General features: G+C 43.8%; 1 protein-coding gene across 1 annotated transcript in view; it reads left to right on the top strand.

The window, feature by feature from the left end:
- Positions 1–15,599, top strand: part of LOC115467293 (cytochrome b5 reductase 4-like) — a 178,570-nt gene that overhangs the window by 107,051 nt on the left and 55,920 nt on the right. Inside the window, exons 10-11 of the mRNA XM_030199138.1 lie at positions 2,232–2,354; positions 5,672–5,812. Coding sequence (XP_030054998.1) covers positions 2,232–2,354; positions 5,672–5,812 — 264 coding nt within the window. The remainder of the gene's footprint in view (positions 1–2,231; positions 2,355–5,671; positions 5,813–15,599) is intronic.

The following is a 15,599-nucleotide window of genomic DNA, read 5'->3' as shown; positions in this document are numbered from 1 at the left end:
TTCTGCTGCTCAAGTGCATCACTCTGCACTTCTTTGCATTTTGTCATTTGCATTAAATTTTAACTGCCAGACCTTTGACTTTTCTGATATTTGGAGATCTCTTCTCATGGTTTCTACTCTCTCCATGGTATCCACTCTTAGTTTATCTTCGTGTCATCTACAAAAAACAGCATAGATTTAATTCTAAAAAATGCAGGATCATGCATTTGGGCTGCAAAAACCCGAGGGAACGGTACAGTTTAGGGGGTGAAGAACTTTTGTGTGTGAAAGAGGAGCGAGACTTGGGTGTGATCGTGTAAGATGAACTTAAGGTGGCCAAAGAAGTAGAAAAGGCGATAGTGAAATATAGAATGATACTTAGATGCATAGGGAGAGGAATGGCCAGTACAAAAAAGGAGGTGATGATGCCCTGTAGAAGACTCTGGTGAGACTTCATTTAGAATATTATGTACAATTTTGGACTTCACCTTCAAAAAGATATAAAGAGGATGGAGTCGGTCCAGAGGGAGGCTGCTAAAATGATCAGTGGTCTTCATCATAAAGTGTATAGGGACAGACTTAAAGATCGCAATATGTATTCTTTGGAAAAAAGGCGGGAGAGGGGAGATATGATTCACATTTAAATATCTATGCAGCATAAATGCACAGAAGGCGAATCAGTTGAAAGGAAGCTCTGGAATGAGGGGGCATGGGATGAAGGTGAAAGGGGATAGACTTAGAAGTAACCTGAGGAAATATGTATTCATGGAAAGGGTAAATTCATGGAATAGCTTCCTGGTGGAGATGAAAACAGTATCTGAGTGGGTAAGAGTGGGTAAGAGGAACCCGAATTATAGCTACGTCTTGCAAGGTTCCGCGTTAGGAGTTACGGATCAAGAAAGGGATCTGGGTGTCGTCGTCGATGATACGCTGAAACCTTCTGCTCAGTGTGCTGCTGCGGCTAGGAAAGCGAATAGAATGTTGGGTGTTATTAGGAAGGGTATGGAGTCCAGGTGTGCGGATGTTATAATGCCGTTGTATCGCTCCATGGTGCGACCGCACCTGGAGTATTGTGTTCAGTACTGGTCTCCGTATCTCAAAAAAGATATAGTAGAATTGGAAAAGGTACAACGAAGGGCGACGAAAATGATAGTGGGGATGGGACGACTTTCCTACGAAGAGAGGCTGAGAAGGCTAGGGCTTTTCAGCTTGGAGAAGAGACGGCTGAGGGGAGATATGATAGAAGTGTATAAAATAATGAGTGGAATGGATCGGGTGGATGTGAAGCGACTGTTCACGCTATCCAAAAATACTAGGACTAGAGGGCATGAGTTGAAGCTACAGTGTGGTAAATTTAAAACGAATCGGAGAAAATTTTTCTTCACCCAACGTGTAATTAGACTCTGGAATTCGTTGCCGGAGAACGTGGTACGGGCGGTTAGCTTGACGGAGTTTAAAAAGGGGTTAGATAGATTCCTAAAGGACAACTCCATAGACCGCTATTAAATGGACTTGGAAAAATTCCGCATTTTTAGGTATAACTTGTCTGGAATGTTTTTACGTTTGGGGAGCGTGCCAGGTGCCCTTGACCTGGATTGGCCACTGTCGGTGACAGGATGCTGGGCTAGATGGACCTTTGGTCTTTCCCAGTATGGCACTACTTATGTACTTATGAGTTCAAAAGAGCTTTGGAACAAGTGCATAGGATCTCTAAGGGAGTGATAGGGAGAATAGATGACATGGATGGGCAGACTGGATAGGCCATATAAAGGCATATTTTCAAAGCACTTAGCCTTCCAACCTATGGAACTTTGGAAGGCTGAGTGCTTTGAAAATGAGCCCTTAAATAGTCTTTATCTGCCTATATTTTTCTCTGTTTCTATGTAAAAGAGCAAGTTTCAAGTATTATTTTCATTTTTTGTCTTCTTTTAAACAAAATTTATGGAGGTAGAGGCATTACTTTTCATGTAACACTGATGTTTTACAAAACTTTCTTAGGTTTTATATTCCTTTGCCTATTTAGGTGATCTTTACAAAATCAGGTTTTAAGTTTCTTAAAAGTATTGTTTGATTGATGCATGTTTTAAGGAAGAGTTTTAATCATGTACATTTTATATCAGGATAATGAAACCACAAATATTTTTATTGTTCATAATTCCTAGCAAGGGTTGATAAATCGAGCTTGAATTTTAGCAAATATGTCTGTTCATTACCTTTATATATGAATGGAAACATTTATTACTTCTTTTCAGTACATGTCTCTGGAACAGTGGGAAAAGTGGAGATAGTCATGAAGAAAAAAGATAATATCTTTTGGAAGAAGCTGGGGCAATCACTGGATAACCATAATTCCTTTGTCAAAAGGACAGAAAGAGGTATATTTTTCAATTTATCTTTTTTTTTTTTTTAATCTTTGATGTATTGCTGCTAAAGAATAATGTGCAAAAAGTGGGAGTACGACCAAGGATACCAGAAACTGGAGGATGTTCTTAAATAAAAAAACTTTATTGAAGGTTTGAAGACTCGACACAACGTCGTGTTTCGGCCGTCAGGCCTGCATCAGGAGTCTGCTGTGCAGAGTGCTGCAGAGCAATGATGATGGAAATCCTCTGAAGATCTTACAGCAGTCTATCAGGCGATATGAAGAAAAAATGGAGAGAAAAACTTACCACTTAATAAAGTGTGAAAGAAGTTGTAAAAAAATGTGTAATGTAGTGAGGAGCACTGACCTCTTGCACGGAGAATTGCTAAATAGCAATGAGGTTGGTTCTTCAAAAATAACGTGGTAGTCTTTAAAAAGACTATTTAAAAAAAGTCCGTCAGAAGCGCTGCACGCACTATTGGTAATGCAGATGAAAAAGAATCCACTATATCAAAACAATGGGTGTGGAATCACAACTTCAGTATAAAGAATATTACAAAACTAGTGATCCACTAATAAAAAAAAGATACTTGTGTTCCAAATAATTATATGTTAAAGAAAGGAAAAGCCTCAAAGAGCTCCAAACCCAAAGGTTTATAGAGCTAAATGTGATCACAAAGATCTACTCTTCATCGTCGGCTAAAAAACCTTCCTACAGTCTTCAATTATCAAAATGTTTGCAATCTTATCATTCATCAAGTCTAATATATAATCCAGCGTCCGTGAAAAACATGGTTCTGTACTTATCCAAAAGTCAGCATGTGTAGAACACTACCTGCAACTCCTTGAGCCAATGTCCTTCCTCCCAGGACCAACGTTGACCAGCCGTTTCGCCTAGCTGCTTCAGGGTCCAAACACGCTGGTCAGGGTAGTCTCGCCTCCTCTCCCAGAAGTAGACACATGCAGGTGCAAGGAAAGCTGGGACTGAGTCTCCTTCTGGGAGAGGAAGTGAGACTACCCTGCACTTCCCTGGTGTTTGGACCCTGAAGCAGCTAAGCGAAACGTTGGCCACGTTGGTCCCGGGAGGAAGGAGACTGTCTCAAGGAGTCGCAGGCAGCTCTTTATACCTGCTGACTTTTAGATAAGCTCAGCACCATGTTTTCCATGGATATTGGATTATATATATTAGATTTGATGACTGATAAGGCTATAAACATTTTGATAATTGAAGACTGTAGGAAGATTTGTTTAGCCGATGATGAAAAGTAGATCTTTGTGATCACGTTTAGCTCTATAAACTTTTGGGTTTGGAGCTCTTTTTTTTTTAATTACATTTGTATCCCACGCTTTCCCACTCATGGCAGGCTCAATGCGGCGGGCAATGGAGAGTTAAGTGACTTGCCCAGAGTCACAAGGAGCTGCCTGTGCCGGGAATCGAACTCAGTTCCTCAGTTCCCCAGGACCAAAGTCCACCACCCTAACCACTAGGCCACTCCTCCACTCCACTCTTTGAGGCTGTTCCTTTCTTTAACGTACAATTATTTGGAACACGAGTCTCTTTTTTTTTTTTTTTTTAATGGATCACTTGCTGCTAAAGAATACATGAAGAAAATGCCAAATAAGGACAATCAACCAGTAAATAAATTTAACTAGCTAAATAAAATAAAAGAAGTGAGGAAAAAATGTTTTGCATCAAGGGGAAATCTCGAATCCAGCTGAGAGTGCAAACATCACTATTGAATAAAAACTGCAGAACAATCTACAAAAATGGAGATGTTTGATAAAGACTTAAAATTTTATTTTATTTGTGAGGTGGCAGGCCTTCCAAATGTTAGAGAAAAATATGCAAGTGTGTTTTTATGTAAGAAATTTTTGATCACTTGTAAGTGTATCTTGTTGGATTGGACCCAACTGGAATTCTCCACCATTGGCAATGAAGTGATCGGGGATGGATGCAAACAAATATGTTCCGTGGAATAAATGTAAAGCAATCTGGGATTCATACTGGAATATTTTATCCTCTACAGCACAGAGTAGTTTGCTAAATGAACTTTTAAATAGGAGGGCGCACCGTTAAACTAACAACCAGCAGATTGAAAACAAATTATAGATGATTTTCTTTTTCACACAAGGAACTATTAAGCTGTGAAATTTATTGCTAAATTATGTGGTCAAGATGACGAACATAGTGCAGTTTAATTTAGGTTTAGAGAGGTTTCTGGAAGAAGGTTATTAAGGGGGTAGACCTAAGGATGTAAAAAAAATTGAAGCGGTGCAAAGAAAAGCTACGAGGATGGTATGGGATTTGCGTTCCAAGACGTATGAGGAGAGACTTGCTGACCTGAACATATATACCCTGGAGGAATGGAGGAACAGGGGTGATATGATACAGACGTTCAAATATTTGAAAGGTATTAATCCGCAAACTAACCTTTTCCGGAGATGGGAAGGCGGTAGAACAAGAGGACATGAAATGAGATTGAAGGGGGGCAAACTCAAGAAAAATGTCAGGAAGTATTTTTTCACGGAGAGTGGTGGATGCTTGGAATGCTCTCCCGCAGGAGGTGGTGGAGATGAAAATGGTAACGGAATTCAAACATGCGTGGGATATACATAAAGGAATCCTGTGCAGAAGGAATGGATCCTCAGGAGCTTAGCCGAAATTGGGTGGCAGAGCCGGTGAGGGGAAGAGGGGTTGGTGGTTGGGAGGCGAGGATAGTGGTGGGCAGACTTATACGGTCTGTGCCAGAGCTAGTGGTGGGAGGAGGGACTGGTGATTGAGAGGTGGGGATGGTGCTGGGCAGACTTATATGGTCCGTGCCAGAGCCGGTGGTGGGAGGAGGGACTGGTGGTTGGGAGGAGGGGATAGTGCTGGGCAGACTTATCCGGTCTGTGCCCTGAAAAAGACAGGTACAAATCAAGGTAAGGTATACACATATGAGTTATCTTGTTGGGCAGACTGGATGGACCGTGCAGGTCTTTTTCTGCCGTCATCTACTATGTTAATATGTTACTATGGGAGTGCTATTGCGTATCCCTAGAAATGAGCTATGAGAAATGGATCTCCTTTTGGGATCTGTGATCGACTGACCACTGTCAACAGCAGGATCCTTGACTTAGTGGATCTTGTTCTGATTCAGTATGACTTTTCTTATGCTTTTAAAACTAGACCACAAATCCTTACAAAGTTATTGAAAACAAACTAGCCCGAAATTTACTGTATTCAGTTTTCATGTACTGTACAATTTCAGGAACAGTTTTCCGAAGCTAATTTAATTGTTTTTAACACCTAGTTGACTAACAATGAAATTCTCTCTCTTCTTTTCTCAGAATTGTTTTATAGGAAGTGCAGGCTGGTTTCCAAATCATATGTGACCCATAACACCAAACTCTTCTGCCTAATGCTGCCACATAGCACTCATATCATGGTGCCTGTTGGACAACATGTTTACCTCAAGCACACTATTGCAGGTAGAATAGCAATGGGGGTTTTTTCTGTTGCATGCTTATGAATACTGTATTATAAAAGGCCCGTTTCTGAAACGAATGAAACGGGCGCTAGCAAGGTGTTTGTCCTCCGATGCATGGCAGCAGGCCAGGCCATCCATGCCCCTCCCCCAGAGCTGTGCAGTCGTCCCAGCCCCCGAGATCGTCGGTCACCGGTTCTCCGCGCCTTCGTCCGTCCCTGGGAACGCTACCCACCACCCCAGGTTGGTCGCTCGCTCCCCCACCCAGGTCACCGCACCGCCCACAACTTTGCCGCTGCACACGCCTCCCCCCCTTTTGTAAGAACAGCGCACACCCCCTCCATTGAAGTAACACAGCCAATACCTGAGAAACGCAACAGTACAGCACATCGCTTCCTTTCGGGTCTTCTTCCCTCCTTTTGTCCTGCCCTCGTGTGACGTAAGTTCCGGAAGGGCGGGACACAGGGAGGGAAGAAGAGCCGAAGAGAAGCGATGTTCTGTACTTCTGCGTTTCTGAGGTATTGGCTGTATTAGTTCAATGGAAGGGGGCGTTCTTAGAAAAGGGGGGGGGGGCGGGTGGAGTTGCAAAGTTGTGGGCGGTGCGGTGACCTGGGTGGGGGAGTGAGCGAGCGACCTGGGGTGGTGGGTAGCAGCCAGAGGCTTCGGGGGAGGTTTTGAAGGAACGCGAAGGGAGGGTGTTCAAATCGGAGGGAGGGGTGAACTCGGTGGGAGGGGCGTGAGGGGGGTTGAAGTGGGACGGACGGGTGGAGGAAGGGAGTGACGTGTGTGGATGTGGAGGGTAGGGGGATGGGCGGGGCCTATGTCGGCGAGTGTAGTTGTGGTCATTAGTACCCGCCCTCGACGTCATAACGTTTTGACGTGAGAGCGGGGCACAGATACCTGATTGTTAAAAGTGGTTACAGAGCTTCGAACTTAAGAACTCTGAAGCCACAAAGTCAGGTTTAGAACGTTGAGGGTGCGTTTTATGTGCAGATATGGGGCGTGGCGGAGGGCGGGTCTATGAGTGAGGGTGAGTGGTCCTCATAGGTCATAGCCTAGCCTACTGAACAGTACAGGAGTTGAGTGCTTCACTGCCATGGGGTGAGCTTCAGAACGTTTGAGGTGGGTTTTATTTATATAGATATTGTAGCTTTGAAATGTCTTTTTCAGTGTTTTAAGTTGTACATTGTTTTACAGATGTATAAAATCCTCTCTCATTGCTATGTTCCTCAACCCTTTCTGTAAGTTCCTTACTGTCTGCAATCTCTTTCCCTCATTTACTCTACCAATTTCTCTTGCTTCTCTTAACTATCTTTTTTGTTTGTTTGCTTTTTTAATCCCTTACCTTCCTGTCTACTGTATGTAAAACTTTGAGTAAGGAGGAGGACCTTGAATTGTATTCGATATTTTACCAGAAGCCAATGAAGTTGTTTCAAAAAAGGGGTGATGCAGTCGAATTTCTTTACTTTACAGAGAAGTCTTAGCAGCAGGTTTGTAATCAGTGTAATTGGAAATGAGGAAGGCCATTGTAGATCACATTGCAGTAATCTAGTTACGATACAACACATGCGTGAACCAAAGTTTGAAGGAGGTAGAGTCAGTATAATGGGAAATAGAGTGGAGGCAAGGTAGCCAAACGTATCCTGTCTTAAACCTGTGAAATCTGTTTGTCAAAAGTGTCAATGATGATACCAAGGTATCTAAAAGAATTAATTCATGGAACTGAGAGACCAAATAGGAAAGGAACCAGTGAAGGCTTAGATTCAGTGCAAGTGATCCAACAAGTGAGGCCTCACCAACGATCTGTATGACAGAATTAACGTTTCTTCCTTTCTGCTCATTATGCCATTCTCTATAGCCTAGCATCCTTCTGGCTTTGGCTAACACTTGTCACATTTTTACCACTTGAGATCCTTGAACACAGTCACTACAGGGGGTCTCACCTTGTCACCATGGGACCACCAGACCCCAAGTACCCTTACCCCAAATGAAACGGAGGCTGAACGTCGGGAGGACCTCTGGTCCCCCCGACCCCCCCCCCCCCTGACACAAGTTGGGGGGAGCAGGAGATCCATTGGGTCTCCAGTCCCCCTAGCGTCCCCTCAAATGTCCCTGGTGGCCCACTGGGCTGCGAGTAACCCCCCCCCCCCCCATGCCCCAGACCTTGTGGTCTAGCAGCCCTCTTTCCCCACCCCCTACCTTGAATACATCCCTCCCTTATATGGTGTGAAGCCCCCCCCAGCACATCCCAGGATGCACTGGGCAGGGCTGGGCACCGCCATTTTCGAGATGACGGTGCGGATGGAAGAGGAGGGCGGTCACCTCCCTCCTCCAATGAAGGTAGGGGGTGGGGAAGAGCCGCTAGACAACCAGTTCAAGGGGGGTTTGACTCACGACCCACTGGCCCACCAGGGCTCCATTTGAGGGTATACTAGGGGGTTAGGGGCCTCCAGCCCCCCTAAACCTGTGTCGGGGGACTGCCTAGAGTCACAAGGAGTTGCAGTGGGAATAGAACCTAGTTCCCATGGTTCTCGGGCCATTGCACTAACCATTAGGCTATTCCTCCACCTTTCTCTAGCTTTGAGGATTACCCTAAGACAAAACATTATACCTCTTGTAGAGCCTGGGGTTTATCATCAGCCACTCTTCAACCTATGAACAGCATTTCTTGGGACCTATTCTGAATACAGTTCAAGTGAGAATTTTTTTTTTTTCTGGCACAAAACACATTTCAAAATCTGATGACTCATGTCTTGAGTGCTTCAGCACCATCACAGACAGAATCTACTTGCAGATGACCTTCCAGCTTCTGTCAGCAGAGTGAGTGAGTTGCTCTCAGACACTGGGATGTTAAGAAGAATCATTGTTGAAAGACACAAATGAGGACAAACTAGATGGTTAAAACTCTCTGATGGAAAAGATGTTTTCAAGGGCAAACAAGGGAATTCAGAAAAAGCTTTAAGCTGACAGGGTGGCAAAAAAATCCTTCTCTCTTATTATGCATGAATCCACAAGATTTACACTGTGCTGTTAGACCAGCCTGTCAGAAAACTAAGATCTGTCTTAGAATGTCACAGCAAGAAAATCTGTCAACCCTAAGCCATTTACTTTAATAAGTGAAAAACATGTTTAGTGCTTCTTAACTCTGATCCCATTGAAACTGACTTCACTCTGATCCATTCAAGGTAATTTCAATAGTTTTAGGTGTGCAGGCCCATCTTTTTATCCTATCCTCCCCCCAGTTTGATGTGATTTGGTGAATTGCGTGGAGGGGCATAATCGAACGTCGCCGGCCAAATAGTTCTGCACTACAGCTGGCCGGAACCGTATTATCGAGAAAGATGGCCGGCCATATTTTCTTTCGATAATACGGTTTAGCCCAGCCAAATGCCAGAGTTCGCCGGGTTTGAGATCGCCAGTTTTGTTTTTCAGCGATAATGGAAAAAAAATGCCGGCCATCTCAAACCCGGCGAAATCCAAGGCATTTGGTCGTGGGAGGAGTCAGCATTTGTAGTGCACTGGGTCCCCCTGACATGCCAGGACACCAACCGGGCACCCTAGGGGGCACTTCTAAAAATTTAAAAAAATACACAAATAGCTCCCTTACCTTAACATAGTAACATAGTAGATGACGGCAGAAAAAGACCTGCATGGTCAATCCAGTCTGCCCAAGACAAACTCATATGTGTATACCTTACCTTGAATTTGTACCTGTCCTTTTCAGGGCACAGACCATATAAGTCTGCCCAGCAGTATTTCCCGCCTCCCAACCACCAGTCCCGCCTCCCATCACCGGCTCTGGTACAGACCGTATAAGTCTGCCCTCCCCTATCCTCGCCTCCCAACCACCACCCCCTCTTCCCCCCACCTGCTCCGCCACCCAATTTCAGCTAAGCTTCTGAGGAAATTGGGTGGCGGAGCAGGCGGGGGGAAGAGGGGGGTGGTGGTTGGGAGGCGAGGATAGGGGAGGGCTGAGCCCCCCAAATCCCCCCCAAACCCACTCCCCACAACTCTACACCATTACCGTAGCCCTTATGGGTGAAGGGGGGCACCTACATATGGGTACAGTGGGTTTTGGGGGGGTTTGGAGGGTTCAACACTTAGCACCACAAGTGTAACAGGTAGGGGGGGATGGACTTGGGTCTACCTGCCTGAAGTGCACTGCACCCATTAAAAACTGCTCCAGGGACTTGCATACTGCTGTCAGGGAGCTGGGTATGACATTTCAGGCTGGCATACAGGCTGGCAAAAAAGGTTTTGATTTGTAAGTTTTTTTAGCGTGGGAGGGGGTTGGTGACTATGGGGAGGTCATCCCCCATTCCCTCCAGTGGTCATCTGGTCAGTTGGGGCACCTTTTTGAGGCTTGGTCGTGAAAATAAAAGGACCAAGTAAACCCGGCGAAATACTGCTTAACACCGCTTTTTTTTGTTCCATTATCTGCGAAAGCCGGCCATCTGGTAGCCGCGCCCATGCCCCGCCTTTGCTAAGCCGGCGACACTCCCCCTTAAACTTTCGCTGGCGAGGCGACGGGAAAGTGGCAATGCTGTCAAAAACGCTGCTTTCGATTATACCGATTTCACCGCTTTTGAGAGATCGCCGGCCACCTCCCAATTTATGTCGGGAAATGGCCGGCGATTACTTTCGAAAATAAACCTGATAGTAACATAGTAAATGATGGCAGATAAAGACCTGTACGGTCCATCCAGTATGCCCAACAAGATAAACTCATATTACATGGTATGTGATACTTTATATGTATACCCGAGTTTGATTTGTCCTTGCCATCCTCAGAACACAGACCCTAGAAGTCTGCCCAGTACTGTTCTTAGCTACTAAGTTCTGAAGCTAACGTCGAAGCCCCTTTAAAATTTACACTCCAGCCCATCCCTATCTATTCAGTCACAATCAGGGCATAGACCGTAGAAGTCTGCCCAGCTCCCGTTTTGTTTCCCAATTACCTGTGTGACCACCCAATCTCCACTAAGATTCCGCAGAACCATTCCTTCTAAACAGGATTCCTTTGTGTTCATCCCAAGCATGTTTGAATTCCATTACCCTTTTCATCTCCACCACCTCCCGCGGGAGGGCATTCCACATATCCACCACCCTCTCCGTGAAAAAATACTTCCTGACATTGTCATAGAAGTTATCAGGTTTCTGGATGAATGAGTTCATCTAGCCCCGAAACATTTTGTACATGAGTTGAAAAGTACTCGAAAATAAAATACTATCTTATAGGCAAAAAAAAAAAAAAAGTCCCTGATGAAGCTTGGTGAAGCTGAAACATGGAGACAATATTGTGTTAGTGTTCCTATTCAGCCTCTTTCTGATTGCAGAACAAAAGATTCATCTGGAAACTGTCCGCAGATAAACCCATATGTTAGCATAAATAAATCTTCAGTTGTGTTTTTTTAAATGAAGCAGTGCCTTTTACCTGATAGCTAAGGACAACTGGTTCCGTACTCTGGGATCCGGAATAGAGAGAGAGAGCACATTTTCTAGTTTCTTCATAGTGAACTGATCTCAATGAGGGGACAGAAAGAAGAAATATCCCCTCAGAACGTAAAGGTCTAGCAAGAACATAAACACGCATCAGCCAAATTCCGGTCAGCTGCATGATGTGTATCACGATGGGTCATCAAAGTATCTTATATTTGATCCTTGGTAGATCTGGCAACCGATGCAGAGTAATGTGCTCAAATCTAGATGTGCTACTGTTACGATAGTGCCTATGCTTCCTGCTCTCATTCATACGGCCACCTGGTGGCTGGAGCTGGTGACTGCCATGGACTGACTGCTGGCTGTTTCCCATGCTCCAGAGGTTACTCCGGTCCGGATCGTCCAGCCCTCCAGTATGTCTTGGAACATTTTGGAACTAAGCAGTACCCGTACCGGGTGACCGCCCTTGTTATTTGCCTTTATTAGCCACCTGGTAGCTTTCTAGTTTGCCTTGCAACAGAGGTCCTCAGTGGATTCTTAGTCTGTGACAGTTGTGTTCCAGTGCTACTTTGCTACTTCTCGTGTCAGCTAGACATTGCTTGTTTTCTGACTTATTTTTCTTCTGCTTGCTGCCCGCCTCGACCCGGATTGTTTACTGGATTTCCCTCTGCTTGCTGCCCGCCCAGGACCCGGCCTGCTCACTGGATTATTCTACTGCTGCTGCCCGCCAAGACCTTGTTTGACTCGTGGACGTTTCTCCTGCTCACAGCCTGTGTTTCTGTTCCAGCCCAGCGCTGCCCGGTCCAGTAAGTCCTGCCGGCCACCTGCAGCCAGGGGCTCAACTCTTGGTGAATAGTGGCTAAGTGCAGGTGAAGTCTAGGGCTCCTGCGTTGCCTGGTCCGGCTCGTGTTGCCTCTGCTGCTTCCTCTGTCCTGCTGTTCCTGTCCAGTCTTGCTGCCTGCTTGAGGGGTTCTCCTGCCACTGCCGGCAGTCGGTAGTGGTCCAAGGGCTCACTGTTCGTGACAGGCGCGGAGCGTGACAGCTACTGAATTCAGGACAAGATGTAGTGCCCTAACATATGTAGCTGGGAGACCTAAACAAATAGAAAAACAATAATCAAGACTGCCAACAATTAAACTCTGAATTACAGTCTGAAAATCTGAAGAAGGAACAACGCCTTCAACTTAATCAACATCCTCAATTTCAAATAAGAATTCTTGATCACAACACTAATTTGTGAATTAAAAGTTAAGTCAGAAAGCAGAATGACTACGTATACTCAAAGAAAGCTTAACGGAAGAATTGCATAGTAAGATATGAGAAGAAATGTCAGAAAAGACAGTTTGACTTGTTAACATAACTTTAATTTTTGACACATTCAACACAAGCTTGTTTTCTTTCATTTGATCTAAGATTGCATCAGATATCTCTTGCGGATTAAAGACTGCCTCCAAAAAGAGGCCAACAAAAGGGAAATAAAATTTTATATTGTCTGCATAGATACTGTAATGAACTTCAATGATTTTAGTACACAACAAAACAGAGCCAAATACAAATTAAAAAGGGTGGCAGACAAATATGGACCTTGTAGTACTCCTGTGGTTAAAGGTCATGCAGCTGACACTGCATCGCCAGTGTGGACTTCCTGCTGTGGAAGGCCGGTGGACTGTGATTGTTGTATCAATAACTCATAATAAAGAGAATGGAGAGATTGGAAATAACAAGGCTGGATACAAGGAGAGGTGAACAATTTCAGCATTTTGGCAGACCCTAACGCCAGCAGCAAGGGGATATCTATTGAACATTTAAAGATAATGATGGGAAGAGGGAAGATCCACCTAATTGTGAGACAGGTCCACGGAGGGATAGGAAGGGATTTTGAGAATGAGAATAGGGCTGGAAGTGAGAATACAGATGCTAAGATTGTAAATGTATTCTGGCACAATTAGCAAAGGGGGGAGGGGGTTTAGATAAGGTATACTGGAAACTAAATGACGACAGAGAAGAATGTTATGAACACATGGTTATGTAAAGTGTTACATTGAAGTTAAATGATTGTAAAATTGCTAAGTTCGTCAATAAAAAATGATTGAAATATAACTCGTAATAAATAGTATCAAATGCCACAGATCTAATGTAATGTAACATAAATCATTTGCAACCTTAATCAAATACTCATCACAGTTGACAACAAAAAGGACTCAGTATTATGTTCCTTGCAGAAACCGTACTGAAAATCATCCAGTGCAGCAGCAGTAGTCAAGAGTATTCAATTGGGCCAAGACTATTCTCTCAACAATTTTCGCCAAAATAGGTAAAAGAGAAAATTGGTTGTTGGACCCTTTCAACAGGGAGCGAACAGTTGTCGGTTTCAACAAATCAGGGCTCTTACCCTTTTGCAATAATGCAATAGAATTGATTAAGTGTAGAACCTGGGGAGAACACTGATATTAAGAATAAATTGTTGGTCAAAGAGACCTCAAAATAGACACGGTCTTGGAGTCTCCACCATGTCAAAAATTGACCACAGTAATTTATAGTCAAACACGTACTGTTCTGGAATAACATGACAAGTAAAAGCATTTACCAAATCTTTATTTGTTGCATTTGTATCCCACATTTTCCCACCTATTTGCAGGCTCAGTGTGGCTTACATAGTACCATAGAGGCGATCGCCAATACCGGTATGAACAAATACAGAGTGAGGTTATGGTAGAGTAAGTTCATGTGTGACAGACACATTGGGAATCATAGGAGGAAGAGTTTAGTTATGTCCAGTACGAGCTTTTATTTTGTTGTGTTGCAGGGTTAAGGCATTTAAGTTCGATCGTTAGGGTATGCCTTTTTGAACAGGTTAGTTTTTAGGAGTTTCTGGAAGTTTAGGTGGTCATATGTTGTTTTCACGGTGCTTGGTAATGCATTCCATAGTTGTGTGCTTATATAAGAGAAGCTGGATGCATAGGTTGATTTATATTTGAGTCCTTTGCAGCTTGGGTGGTGAAGATTTAGATATGTTCGTGTTGATCTTGTTGTGTTTCTGGTTGGTAGGTCTTTGAGGTCTGTCATGTATCCTGGGGCATTGCCGTAGATGACCCAGGGTGCAGATTTTGAACGCAATACGTTCAAAATCACGAACCTTCATTTCAAAAATAAATACTCAAATCAGTAGGCGATAAAGAAAAGAACATTTCTGGGGGTGGTTTATCCTCTGTCAAGGAATGTACAATCCAGAAAAGTTCCTTTGATCTGTTTATGGCCTTCCTAATTATTGCATGGTAAAATTAGCTCTTTTCTTGTGCTACAATGATTCCATATTCTTCTGTTTTAATTACATAGGAGTCCTTAGAATCTATATCCTTAGTTTTTCTTCAGTTAAGTTCAGACTGCCTACGTTCTCTCCTTTGTTGTCTAAGGGCATCTAAGAACCAAGTCTTCGACAATTTCTTGGTTGTTTGAACATCATCCTTCAAAGAACCATTCTGTGGCTGATATCTGTAATTTTTATTTTACTTTATAAATGTGAACATTATTTTTATGCCTTAATTCCATAATTTCATTAAAATTTGAAACATAGGCATTGCAAAGAATGAATATTTCTAATTTCTATTAACTGCTATCATTTGGAATTTTAAAAGCAAATTATAAAGGGATCTTTGAGCTAGATGAGTGTAAAATAGTGTAAGTTTGTTTTCACTTAAACAGATTTTCTGCTTTCATATTCATCCTTTTTAACGATCACTGAGATTTTTTTTTTTGTTACATTTGTACCCCACGCTTTCCCACTCATGGCAGGCTCAATGTGGCTTACATGGGGCAATGGAGGGTTAAGTGACTTGCCCAGAGTTACAAGGAGCTGCCTGTGCCTGAAGTGGGAATCCAACTCAGTTCCTCAGGACCAAAGTCCACCACCCTAACCACTAGGCCACTCCTCCACTGTTGCTACTATTTGAGATTCTACATGGAATGTTGCTATTCCACTAGCAACATTCCATGTAGAAGTCGGCCCTTGCAGATCTCCAATGTGGCCGCGCAGGCTTCTACATGGAATGTTGCTAGTGGAATAGCAACATTCCATGTAGAATCTCCAATAGTAGCAACAGAATCTCCAATAGTAGCAACATTCCATGTAGAATCTCCAATAGTATCTATTTTAGTTTTGTTGCATTTGTACCCCGCGCTTTTCCCACTCATGGCAGGCTCAATGTGGCTTACATGGGGCAATGGAGGGTTAAGTGACTTGCCCAGAGTCACAAGGAGCTGCCTGTGCCTGAAGTGGGAATCGAACTCAGTTCCTCAGTTCCCCAGGACCAAAGTCCACCACCCTAACCACTAGGCCACTCCTCCACTGTTGC

This window comes from Microcaecilia unicolor, chromosome 3 (assembly GCF_901765095.1).
Source record: "Microcaecilia unicolor chromosome 3, aMicUni1.1, whole genome shotgun sequence".
Classification (NCBI taxonomy): domain Eukaryota; kingdom Metazoa; phylum Chordata; class Amphibia; order Gymnophiona; family Siphonopidae; genus Microcaecilia; species Microcaecilia unicolor.
The sequence above is the reverse complement of the archived record's forward strand: the minus strand, read 5'-3'. Positions and strand labels throughout refer to the sequence as shown.